Below are 13,511 nucleotides of genomic sequence, written 5' to 3'. Positions count from 1 at the left end.
TGAATTTTATTCTCCAATGAGTTTGGAAGATCTCATGGTGGCCTTAATGATGTATTTAAACAGTTTGAAAGTGAAGTTTCATTTCCACTTTATGAGATATTGAATTTCTCGGTTACTTTTTTTCTCATCTTCAAATTTTCATGAGTTAGGATCACAAATTTAATTTTTCGATCTTTTGTTTTTATATCCCCACACCCTTTGGGGGATGGGATTAGCCCTTACGATCGCACTCCCTAATTCTACAAGTTCTTCAATGTGCAATAAAATAAGTTAAGATAATACAAAATTTTGAACACATGATCAAAAAGTAAATTTTTATTACTAATTTAATTATTGGGTTGAGTTTCACTCTTTTGTAAAAGTTTGGGTTGAGAGAAGTGGAGAAAAGAGATATTCAATTTCTCTCTACCATGTTGAGATTGATGGGAGAGAAATTGGGACAATTTTAAAATTTTTAAATGCCATAATCTAAGGTAGAATTAGAATTATAAATATTTTTATAAGAGTTTCTCTCCAAATCTCTTGACTTTTGAAGAAAAAAAAAACCTCACCTTTTTATTTTTTTCATTTCTCTCCATTTTTTTCTCTTCTCTCCCCCAACCAAACAAGAGAAATGAAAAAAATCTCATTTATTTTCTCTTCTCTATTTCTCTCAATCCAAACATAGTGTAAGTGTACATAATCTTACTTTTGATGAATTTACCATAGTTGAGGGTTTGGATTAGGTTTACCATGAAATTGTGTTAACGAAAACGGATTTGTTTTACGGGCCAACAAAATTAGATCCAAGATGTGTTACAATGGTGATAGAAAAAGTTATTAGAATGTACATAATATAATTGGATGGTTGGTTTGGAGATTGAGAAGGGTAGTTGTACCAATCGAGGACTATGACAAACTCATCAAAGAAAAATGAATGAGAGTGAGAGTAAATGAAGAGTCGTCCCCTTCCACGTACCAATTAATGTCAAGATAAATTAAATTCCTGGGACCAGTTGAAGAAAATGATTAATGGCTAAGCTCTTGGTAACATGGAAATATAGTTTTCTAATCTTAACATGTTATCTTCGAGGAATCTATGTGGTGGTAAATAAACTGTTATATCTCAAGATAAGCATAGACACTAGAAATCTTCAATTATCTTTTTCAAGATAAAAATTAATTTTGATGGAATATTTGTAAATTTCACTTTGACGTCCAAATCAAATTTAGTTCAACACAATTGAGATTTATAATTAGAGAAAATTGTATACATTAATCTTTCTCCTCTTTTTTTTTTCTTTTTTTTTTTTCATAATTGATTTAGTGTGAGAGGTAAGATCATGTACAAACAACCCATGTCTTGGCTATCAATTCCAACTACCCAAAATCATGCCTTGATTGTTAGAAAATGGGTATGATTAGCTATTATGAGTTAACCTAATTTTGGTGATTTATCGGAACTCTTCTTTGCACGAGTCCATTTGTCAAGGATTCTACCTACCCTACTTGTGCACAACCTTTTTTGCTTAAAGGACATGTTTGATTGCAAAGAGGCCCCAACTCTATTAGTTGGGATACCTTCCATGTGAGTGTTGTTCCAACCTACACAAAGGTGATTTAAAGTAAGAATTTTTGGGATGACATGCGTATACTTGGATTTGGATTGAATTGACTTGGTAGTGGACAAATAACCACAAATTTCTTTCATCGGGATACAAATAAAGAATTCTATGGTTCTCTTGCACCACCACATCATCTCAGTGTTGAACATGGTGTCCAACGAAGGTAGTTCGGCATTTTCCTTAAGGGAATTATTTTACCTTTGGCTAATCATGTAGAGTATATTTTGCATGTTTGCAAGCTTCTTTAATATTACAAACTCATTGTACTATTATGACTTTTATTTTCAATAACATTATAGTTTCCCCATTATTTATGTTGAACATACCTGGCAACCAAAGATCTTCCCATGGTACATCATTGCCTTGACACCAATATGCCGTACATCCAACACACCATGATGACACCATTGACAATGCCCCTTAACCCTTTATTATGGGTGAAATTTCTTTTGAGCCATGATTTTTTTACTCGAGTATTTTCACTCGGTCTAATATGGAAAGGGTACAGAGTCGTTGATCAATTTTTTCAGGATACTTTGGGATACACAAGAAACCGATCAACGATTCTATTTCCTTTCCACGTCAGATCGGGTGAAAATACTTGAGTCAGAAAATTGTTAGTCATTCTTTTTGCCTTTTTATTTCTTCTTTTAGAAAAGATTCATCAAGTCTTATATATGCAATGTCATTGCAACTTGCAAGAAGAATCAAGTAGAATTGAGGGGGAAAAAATTGAGTAAATTCTTTTGTAAAAAAGAGAAGAACAAAACAAAAAAAAAAGAGAGGTGAAGAGGGTACCACAAGAGAGTGATGAAATATTGAAGTGGGCATCTTTCTCACTTTTTGGTCCACCAATCAAGTATATTAAAGTCCAAAAATAGACCATTCATGGGCTACTATTTTGTCTTTCTAAATCAATTAGTTGGTGGATCGTATTATATGAGCATCAGATGAGATTTTTCATTTTAAATATTAGGAGTGAATTGAAGTGAAAAAAGGGTGATTAAAGAAAAATGAAAATTTTATTTACAATCATAATTATGGTTAGATAGATGTCTTCATCACCGAGTAAAAGGTACACACGAGAGAACCCATAAGGCCCTTTAAGGGCTAATAGTGATGACTATTAATACACTGAGAGGAACTCGTACTTGTTTGGGAGAAGAGGTTCTAATTAATATCCATTATTCCCTTTTTTTTATTTTTTGATGTAGCGGGTATACCCATTGTTCTGGTGGGACTAATCCCACGGTCACACGCACCGCCCCCTCAGAAAGTCTTGTCTGTAATAAGTTAAGTCAAGATTCAACTAACTCTGGAGGGTGGCCCCAAATAATTCATAACTTTGTGGGGATTTCAGCCAATCCCTTGGGATTATTAATACCCATCATTCAATTAGTGTCAAACAAGTAAGATCTTTGATAAAATTAAATAAATAATTATCATTAATTGAATAAATTATTTGAATGGTTTTAATATGATGTTGTGAATTTGTCCAATCCATCAAGTTTCAATGCATGCAATCCAGACCTTCAATGTCAAATCAAAATAAATTACTTATTGTTAGATCCGTAGATCTAGTCACACGTTTAGGTCTTTGTCCTTAAGGTGATTCTCCCTCGCTTTCTTTTTAAGATGATACCTTCAAGAACCAACATTCACCTCCCAAGATTCAACAATTCACCTATCTTTCATTCACACTTGAAAAGAGTTTTTGGACTTAATGATGGAAATGCACCCCAAGGGATTATTGGCATAGTGGCAAGTGGAGCCTTGATAAACTCCTCATGAAGGGTAGGTCAAATGTTCGACATCCCACGAAGTAATGAATTACTTGGGATCACGCTCCAAAGTTCGATTGACCCTCGACTCAACCAGTTGCAAGTAGAACTTTTTGCGGGGGCGGTGCGTGTGACCGTGGGATTAGTCTCACCCGGAGGGTGGGGATACCCACGATACCAAAAATAGAGAGAGAGAGAGAGAGATTCTCCCTCACTTTCTTATTAAGATAATACTTCCAAGAACGAAAGATCAACTCCACAAATTCAACGATCCACCTCTCTTTCAATCACACTATTGAGAGGAGTTTACGGACTTAACGACGGAAATCCACTCCAAAGAAAAATAACATTAAATCAAAGGATTGACAAGAAGGGAGATCAAGTAGATAAGAGAAAGAGATGATCTAATTTGTGATATTTTCGTACAGAAAAATCATAAAAAGATGAAAAAGGGTTTTATTTTTAGAAAGTTTTTGTGACCAACAACCACATAATCTATCAGAGATTTGCCCCACACTAACAACCTAATTAATAGAGTTAATAAAGAATTAAAGCGAGAGAATGCAATTTACTCTCATTAATTACAACTAGGAAAAATCATAACTTGATTTCACCCATAATGTAATTTTAAAAGTCAAGGACACAATGAATCTTTTTTAATAAAAGATGATTGGACTTTCGACCAAAAAAGAACTACTCATGAACTATAAAACTCACATATGGGCCCACAGCCCATGGCCCAAATCTTGTGAGCCAATCATGAACCTAACCCAGCCCAACACCTTGACCTCGAACTAAGGAAAATGGGGAGAAAATTAATTTCAAGGAGACTAATTGGGAACATTCTTACTTGTATTCAAAACTAATGCATCAGATCCTATCAAAACTCCACAATTATTTATATTCAAAACTAAATTATAATTGTTTGTCTTCAAAATTTTATTATTATTTTTTATGATGTGTTGGCTGTGTTGGAGCCAAGGCATATAGGTCCCTCCCTCAAGCACGTGCAACACCCAAACATCACGTGCACCAATTAGTGAGGGTGCACCCTCACGGGTGGTCCCGAGGAAATAATGCTCTTACTGGGTATCAAACTCACAACTTACGAACTCTCAACGCATATTGGATCCAAAATTGTAAGTGCACCACCCCCTCCCCCTTGGGGTTTATCTTCAAAACTTATTCAATGACACACTACTTAATTTTTGGGGTTGAATTTGTAATGTATGCTGTTGTTTGGAAATACTATTGTTAATTGTACAATCTATTGAGAATATATTTTTATTTGAAAATTAAATAGCCATGCTTTTTTGTGAGCCATATTGACCTAAAGTAGGCAATTAGACAACAAACAATTAAACATTTTCACCATTTTTTTTTTTTTAATATGGAGGTATATATTTTTTAGAATTTTATCACATTTGTGTTGGAAAAATGTTGAATATGTAAATTGGTGAGTTTAGCTCAAGTGATCACAACGACTTCTAAGTTCCAAGTACTCTCCCCAAAGGTTGTTAATGGATTGAATATGAACCGAAATTTTATCCATTCTTAATTCGATAACATTGGGTCTGGATTGAGGGTTTAGAATCTAATAAGGATCCGATCTTATAAGTTTTCAATCCAATGCCTTATCAAACTGATTTGTTACAAAATATATAATTGTGGTTACCATTTTTGTCCCCTCCCAAGATTGTGACACGTGTCCTTTTAATTGTGATCATCTAGCTTGCCAAACATTTTCAACTCAGAATAGGCTGATTTTTTGTGAGGATGATCTCTATGGTGAGAAAATCACGATCACAAAAAAACGGCACAGTTTGAAACTTCTAGTCCCAATTTACCAGTTAGGGTATGTTTGCATTGAGAGAAGAGAAGAGAAAATATGCAATTTTCTCTCTATTTCTCTTATTTTGATTGTTAAGTGGGGAGAGGAGAGAAGAGAAGTGGAGCGAAGACACGAGGAAAAAAATGACAAAATTTGGTTCTCTCCAAAAGTGGAGAGAGGAGGAGAGAAGAGAAGAGAAAGAAATTTTATATTTCAAGTTTGTCCCTCATTATTTTCAAACATAGATAATATTGGCAGGCCAGCTATTGCTACTTACACCCCAGGAAATATACAAATTTAATCTGATTTCAGAAACCCTAGAAATGTGAAACGAGGAAGGCGAAGAAACCCTAGAGATGTGGAACGAACGAGGCGACCTCGAGTAGGAGACGACCTGAGGTATTCTCTCTCTCCCTCTCTCATTCTTCTGGTTTTTTTCATTAATATGGGTTCAATATTGTTGTTCTGGAGAAGAAGAGATTTCATGAGAATTCGATCAGAATTTGTCAAACATCATTCATAGTTGTTAGAGTTTTGATCAAAAGAGATGTAGGTAAGGTTGCAGGATTTTGATCCTTTGGGTTCTTCTCTCTCCCCATTTTGATTGTCTGGGTTTGCTGCTTTTGCTCCTGAAAGTTTTGGAATTTAGTCATTTTCTTTAGAAAATGACTAAATTCATACCAATTCCTTCTCCTTCTACTAGGCATTTCGTCAAACAACTCATCCATTTCGTCTCTTTGTCATCTCAATCTTTCTTGCATCAACAGACCTCAGTCTGGGTATTCAATCCACTCTTTTTGGATCTGTCCTTGCCCTCAAATCAAACCCCTTGAAGCCACATATGAATCAGATCGGGTTCGAAAGTTCTGCCGAGAAATCTCCAGTCTAAGAGATTAGTTATTAGTATGGCTGTCGATTATAGCATGCTCTAAAACTTACTTCCTATCTAAACACAGAAAGCCTTCTTATTGAAAAAAAAAACTTGTGTTTGATTCCGTGGTGCAAGACATAGATAACAAAAGAGTGATGCTTTGTTTGCTTTATACACCTCCATCCATTATGGTGGCCTTCTAAGTTCAAAGCCACTTGACTCACTAGGCCAGCCAATCTCCAAAAGCATAAGATATTACAAGCCCAAATACATCATTGGTCTTATCCCTATTTTTCATATATAAATCCATTCTGGTATCTGAAAAACATAGGAAGCGATCATTCAGGATAAGTTCAAACACGAATTTCTGATTCTCTGCTTCTTAAACTACTTCAATTACAATAGTATTTAACATGTGCAGATGTTTAGTGTCGAAAATCAGGAAACTATTGTCCGATTGGGCATGTATTAGTACTCTGCACAAACTATAATTATAACTATTTTGATACCTTGTTTAGAATACTAATAAGTAATGTAACCATGGGTTAGCCCATGGGGATGGTCTTAGCGACACATAACAATTAATAATAGACCAAAGTGTGGTGGTTGACATCGCACAAATGGGAAGATATCCCATTGAAAAAAAAATATCATAATCCAATGATTTAAACCAAAATCTTCAGGAAAAAAATATTAATAGATTGTGCATTTTGATCATCCAACCAGTTTATTTCCTTGGGCATCTTAACATGGATGCTCTGAATATGGGGTTCAAACCCAAATGATAGTCTACGTTGGGCTAAGCATTCCTCAATGATGGTCCTTTATCATTTGCATAATCCAACCACACCTGCTTTTGTGACTACATGCAATAGTTGCCATCATGACTTTGATTCGGGTCAGGGCTGGTGCTGTGAAATCTGCCCCGAGTTTGATGTTTGCAGTGCTTGTTATCAAGGGGATGGGGGTTCTGATCATGCTCATAAGTTGACAAATCTTCCATCCATGGCTGATCAGAATGCACAGAACAAAGAAGCTCAACAAAAACGAGTTTTGCATGTATAATTCATCACTTTTGTGGTTGAAAGTTATGGATAGGCTCTTTAGGATATAATTATGTTATTTTAGTAGGCATTCAAGCTGGAAAGCTGTTTACTTCACATCTCACTAACATTCGGTGTATCAATTTCAAGGTCTCATCATCACGAAATTAGGTGTTTGTATTGCTTGTCTATCCTAGTATGTCTTGTAAATTAATCTTTAAATTTTAGGATCGGAGACCTATTTGTAGTTCATAACAATACTTAGCTGAATGGGAAAGTAAAAACCCCATTTTTGATTTCATGTGCACAATGTCTACTGGTGTGATCAAGAGTGAATTAGATCTTTTCTTTGTCATCAAGAGCACAGTAGCTATTCCTATTTTGTTTTCTTTACCTGAAGTTGGTTTGGTCATCGTTTTTTGTATTATATTTTGTGTTGTATGTGTGTGTGCATTTCACGTGCCACTTAGCTAAGTTGGTAAAGGCTTGAGGAGAGTTGATCCCATGACACTTAGGTTCAAATCCCATTGAACCCATCACTTCCGTTGACCACTAACCCCTTGCTTGCCTAGCAAAAAAAAGAGTGCATGCACTCGTGCTTATACCAAAAAGGAAACAAGCGGTACATACAGGTTATTGTGTGGCCTACATAGGCATCATAGAAAATTTGGCGAAGTCCTGGACCTTGATCCACACTAGTTGCATTCCGTTAGAGTGGCCTAAGGTTCCAATGACGAGCATATTTTGGGCATTCTTCTGCATCTTCGGTGATCTTTATTTTTATCTCTACCAAGTCATCGTTGGATTCACCATGTAGAAGCATGTGGGATTTGAGTTTTCAAATTGTGGGTAGCCCAGCCTAACTTAAGTTTATGTATTAGAATTTAGCATCTTCGATGATCTATAGACATTGTTGGTCTGTCAACTATAGATTTTATTCATTGTGGTTATCACGCCCATTGGACTACAGAGTTTGCATTAAATGCTGGAAGAATTCAATATTAATGGAATTTGCTCATGTCATACTTGTAGGATCGTATGCTAGGATGTTGTTGAGATGCTTCTTTGGGAAAAATATTTATGGCTGGGAGATCAATTCTTTAGCGAGTCTCATTAATCATATTCCTAATATCTCCCTTTGTAAACCACTTTTGATCAGCCTATTCCAAAACTTCTAGTCCATGTTTTGAAAAATGTTTGGCACAATGTTTGACTATCTTTAGGGCCTCCGAATGCTTCCCATATATATACAGAGAGAGATTTTCCCATATATATATATATGGGAAATGTTCAGCACCAAACATTTTGGCAAAACATTTTTCAAAACATGGGTTAGAAGTTTTGGAATGGGCTGATTTTTGGTGAGGTAGAGATCATCACCACCAAAAATCAGCCCATTCCAAAACTTCTAACCCTTTACAAAAAATGGACGGTCCACGATTTTTCAACTTGTAAACATGGGGCTAGAAGTTTTGGAATGGGCTGATTTTTGGTGAGGATGATCTCCTCACCGTAGAGATCATCCTCACCAAAAATCAGCCCATTCCAAAACTTCTAACCCATGTAGGACAAAAATGGTTGGCTAAAATGTTGGCCAAAATGTTTGGTGCTGAACGGGACCCTATATATATATATATATATAGATATAGAGAGAGAGAGAGAGAGTCCCGATTACCTAGACTGAGGGATTAAGAAGTTGCTTGGATCCCCGATTACCTAGATCGAGGGATTAGGAAGTTGTTTAGACCACACCAGTGAAACTGTGCTACGTGGATAGTTGAGTTAACTTCTAAGTCCATCAAAAGTGGTATAGAATTGTAAAATGTCGTTTTTTATCGAAAATTTGTAAACTACTTTTGATGAACTTAGAAACTTCAGATTCGGTTGATCATATATATATATGTCGTTCAACAGCCAACGAGCGCCATATTCATTTGGACCGTTAGATCGCAATCGATCTAACAGTCACGATATATTTGTCGTTTAAGTGAATTAGTTTTGCGTTTATTCCACCATTCTTCATCTTTACATTAATTAGTGAAACCAGAGATCAAATTAGATCTGTCTCCTCTCTTCTCTCTCGTTGGCTAAAAAAAAACTAAAACTAACACCTTCACACCTCTCTAAACTCACTCTCAGATCTCTCATCTCTCTCTCTCTCTCTGTATCTATACCGAAGGGAGCTCGATCTTCAACAAATCCTCCAAAGTCAAGTATAATCTCTCTCTCTCTCTCTGATTTTTGATCTGCGAGTCGTTGAATTTCAGGTTGAATCTTCTATTTTCAAACAAATTCTCACTAACCACAACTTTCTTTTTTATTAATAATTCCCTAAAAATATAAGGATCTTAGGGTAGTTTCAGATTCTCGGATCTTTTGTACTTTTCCTTTTGATTTTATTTGTTAAATTTGTACTTTTTGTTTTACTAGAATCTGTTTATGTTGCTGGTGTGTTTCAGATTTCTATCCTCTATGATGTCTACTTCTATTTCTCTCTGTTCTGATGGAATTCTTTTGTAGTGTTTCTATTTCAATTCTACTGCAAAATTAACATTTAAAAGATTATGTAGAGTGCATCTTATTGATTTAAATTATGTTATATAGAAACCCAAGAAACATCGTTCATTATTTCATGATAATTCTCAATCTTTTTTGGTCCCTATGTAGCTTTTCGGCTTGAACGACTTCCACATTCCAATTCCTTATAATTTTCTCCTCAATTGTCGATCAACCTTTCGTAGCCCTCAATAGTTCCAAGCATCAAGAGTGCTCTGCTCCCTTACTTCTACGTTGAGATTGTTTTGGTCTTCGATAACATCCCATCTGAACTCATTCAGATTAAAGCCCCCTTCTTTTTGTGATATTTACACTATTTCTATGTGAGGAACCCCGAAGTTGTTTATTTCGAAAACAAATCTTCATTTTAGGAAGCACTTAGGAAACTAAGTAAAATGATTATATGGGTATCCATGATGTTGTCTTATAGATTGATTAGGTGCACTAGTGTCTTTCAAAATTATTGAGCTGTCTTTAGTTTGTATGAATGATGAACTTAGATTCCATTATCAATGCATGTCTGTTTATCCTCAACTTGGTCAATTGAAGCTACCCCCCCCCCCCCCCCCCAAGAACTTCATTTTCTAACATCTTGGTTTTACCTATCCTTATCATTCTGAAGGTCTCCACTTTCTTTTGCATAATTGCTACATCCCTTTCAATTTATTTAATTATTTTTAGTATTTTTAATTTTTGATGTAGTTGATTAGTTTAGCATGGGGGGGATTGCATGGAATTGTTTTTGCCCAACATCTCAATTGGAATCAGATGACATGGTCATATAGATTGGCATTTCTAACCCTCATTGGATCTCTTTGACTGAACATGGTGATTGTGTTGTCAGTATGTCAACCCAAATAAAAAATTCAACAAAGATCCCCATGTAGATATGGATTTTCAGAAAGCTTGATTTGAACCTTTTGGGGAGGTAGTATTCTTCTAACAAACCCACCAGCTAATTTGAAATAGCTTTTAGCATTGGCCATGCAAGTCTTGATAAATCGAGAGAAAAGACCAAATCTAGAACATAAATTGCATTTATAAAAAAGTTACCATCAAATCCATAATGTTTAGAAGAATAATAAGGGATAAACATAAAGTTATTTTTCTATATTACACATTCCTTTGCATGATTGGTGCATACCTCTGGCCTCTCCTTAACTATTTTTTTTTAAATAAAATGCAATATATTCGGGAGGATGACAATGTGTTGTGGTGTACAAAGGGAAGAAGAAGATCATGGCAGACTTGGAGAACTTGCTACTGGAGGCCGCCGGAAGAACCGGTGCACCAGGGAGGAATCGACACTCACGTCCACCATCAAGAAGGCAACGGGAAGGTTCATATTCTGATGATGGAAGTGACTCAAAGGATGATGACTCGGATGACGATGCAGGCTATGTAAATAGAAAACCCTCAGGATCTCAGGTTCCACTGAAGAAGAGGCTGGACCCCACTGAGAAGGACGATGATCGGGGTAGCCGGGAATACGATGATGACTATGAAAATGATGATCACCGTGGTGGCAGTAGTGACGAGTCTGATGTTGGGAGTGATCTTTACAAGGATGATTACGATAGGGAACAGCTTGCACAATTGACCGAACTCCAAAGGGAGATGATCCTATCAGATCGAGCTCAAAGAAGAGATGATCATCGATTGAAAGAGAGGGTAAGAGCGAAGCAGAGTGGAAAAAAGACCCAACCTGGAAAAGAAACTCCACGTCCAACCCCATCTCGCGTGCGTTCATCAGCTAGATCTGCTGAGCGCGCAGCTGCAAAGGACGATGCATTGAATGAGCTGCGAGCAAAGAGGATGAAACAGCAGGACCCAGATTGGAAATCGAGGGATGCAGCCAGAGGTGGAGGAAGTTCTGTTCGCCGTAATTCTTCTCCGATTAGGAGAAAACCCACTATTGCTGGAAATGATGACTTGGGTGATAGTGACTCTGGCCATAGTGAGAGCCATAGTGGAAGCCGCAACAGAGATGAGGATATAGCAGGAAATGATGACTTGGGCGATAGTGATGTGTACAGACCAATCGACAAGGAGAACCTGACATTTGAGGATATCAAGGACATCACAATTCGGAGGTCGAGGTTAGCAAAGTGGTTCGTGGAGCCTTTCTTTGAAGAGTTGATTGTGGGTTGTTTTGTGAGGGTGGGGATTGGGATGAACAAGACGAAGAACAAGAGTGTTTATAGGCTTTGCATGGTTCGGAATGTTGATGCTACAGATCCTGACCGACAATACAAGCTAGAGAACAAGAGCACACACAAGTACCTGAACATTTTTTGGGCTAGTGAGAGCTCAGCAGCCAGGTGGCAGATGGCCAGGGTATCAGACTCACCCCCACTTGAGGAAGAATTTGATGAATTGGTGCGTGAGGTGAAGAAAATTGGGGGACGTATGCCAAGTCGGTACGATGTGCTGGAGAAACGGGAGGCTATACAAAAGACCATCACTTATGTCTACTCAGCGGCTACTGTGAAGCAGATGTTGCAGGAGAAGAAATCGGCTTCTTCACGGCCGTTGAACATCGCGGCTGAGAAGGACCGTCTAAGGAGGGAATTAGAGGTGGCACAAAGCCGGCGGGGGGATGGGGCGGAGGTGGAGAGAATCCAGGCAAGGCTGCAGGAACTGGAGAACATTTCTCGGCAGACAAAGCAAAAAGATGCAAAGGCTGTGAGGTTATCAGAAATGAACAAAAGAAACAGGGCTGAGAACTTCAAGAATGCCTCGGAATTGAAGCCAGTGAACACAAGTTTGAAAGCTGGTGAAGCAGGGTATGATCCATTCTCAAGGAGATGGACTAGATCGAGAAATTACTACGTGTCAAGTCCTGGTGGAGGAGATGAGGCTGCCATTGCCACAAATGAGGATGCTATCGCTCCGTCAGCAGGGCCAGGAGGTAGCAATGGAGCAGGTATAGGGGCCAGAGCCGAGGCTGGTATGGCTGCAACAGCAGCAGCATTGGAAGCAGCCGCTGGTGCAGGGAAATTGGTGGATACGAGTGCACCTGTTGATCTAGGAACGGAGTCAAACTCACTACACCACTTTGAGCTGACTATCTCGTTGACTGAGCTGCAGAAGAATGGGGGAGCTGGGGGAGCTCATGCGGGATTCATGGCAAGGAAGCAGAGGATTGAGGCAACAGTTGGTCGTAAAGTCCCGGAGAACGATGGCCGAAGGCACTCTCTGACACTGACAGTTGGTGACTACAAGAGACGGAGAGGTCTGCTCTAATAATACACGATGCCCAGCAGATACTTTATTCAGGTGAAGAAATTGCTGTTGTGTTCTGTTATTAATACTCGAACTACCATTAATAATGTAACGTGTTCTACATATGTTGCAATTATGTGAGTACAGATATTTGTTTTGCTGTAGTTTATTAGCAATGTTTAGCGCTACTCATTGCACTGATTTAGTGATTGATTGCCCTTATGTTCTGCATTGTTTAGTCTGGAAAAAAAAATTGGTCTCAGCATATTAATAAGGAAATACAAGATACAAGAAACCATTAGCGGAAGAATGATATATGTATAGTTTCTTTTACTACATAATATCAGAGTCGAAGATCAACATCAGCTCCACTTAAGAAATCAAACCCAGTCTTTAAGATCTTTACAACAAATGGGTTCATCAAAACCTGATAAACCCATGAGCACAAGACTGAGTTTTTCAAATCTTAAGGTGTTTCATTTTAAGATTTTTAGAGACCTTTGTTCACATTGACAAGAACCTCATAAATATCGAGCATGATTCATTCAACCATTGATGTTGATGTGATCAATTTAAATTGAACATATCCAAACAATAATG

The 13,511-nt window shown here is 37.4% G+C and overlaps 1 protein-coding gene across 1 annotated transcript; it reads left to right on the top strand.

The window, feature by feature from the left end:
- Positions 1-5,459: 5,459 nt before the first annotated feature.
- VIP5 (plus-3 domain-containing protein) lies at positions 5,460-13,116 on the top strand. The gene is made up of 2 exons (XM_086420892.1): positions 5,460-5,615; positions 10,912-13,116. The coding sequence occupies exon 2, from the start codon at positions 10,926-10,928 to the stop codon at positions 12,930-12,932; it is 2,007 nt and encodes a 668-aa protein (XP_086277018.1). The 5' UTR covers positions 5,460-5,615; positions 10,912-10,925; the 3' UTR covers positions 12,933-13,116.
- Positions 13,117-13,511: the final 395 nt, after the last annotated feature.

The sequence above is a fragment of the Akebia trifoliata genome, chromosome 13 (genome assembly GCF_017979445.1).
Source record: "Akebia trifoliata isolate Shusen 1 chromosome 13, ASM1797944v1, whole genome shotgun sequence".
Lineage (NCBI taxonomy): Eukaryota > Viridiplantae > Streptophyta > Magnoliopsida > Ranunculales > Lardizabalaceae > Akebia > Akebia trifoliata.
Note: the sequence above shows the minus strand (reverse complement) of the source record. Positions and strands in the feature narration are given on the sequence as shown.

Excerpts from the sequence above, each read along its gene's own strand:
- VIP5 (XM_086420892.1), top strand. The coding sequence starts at position 10,926 with ATGGCAGACTTGGAGAACTTGCTACTGGAGGCCGCCGGAAGAACCGGT.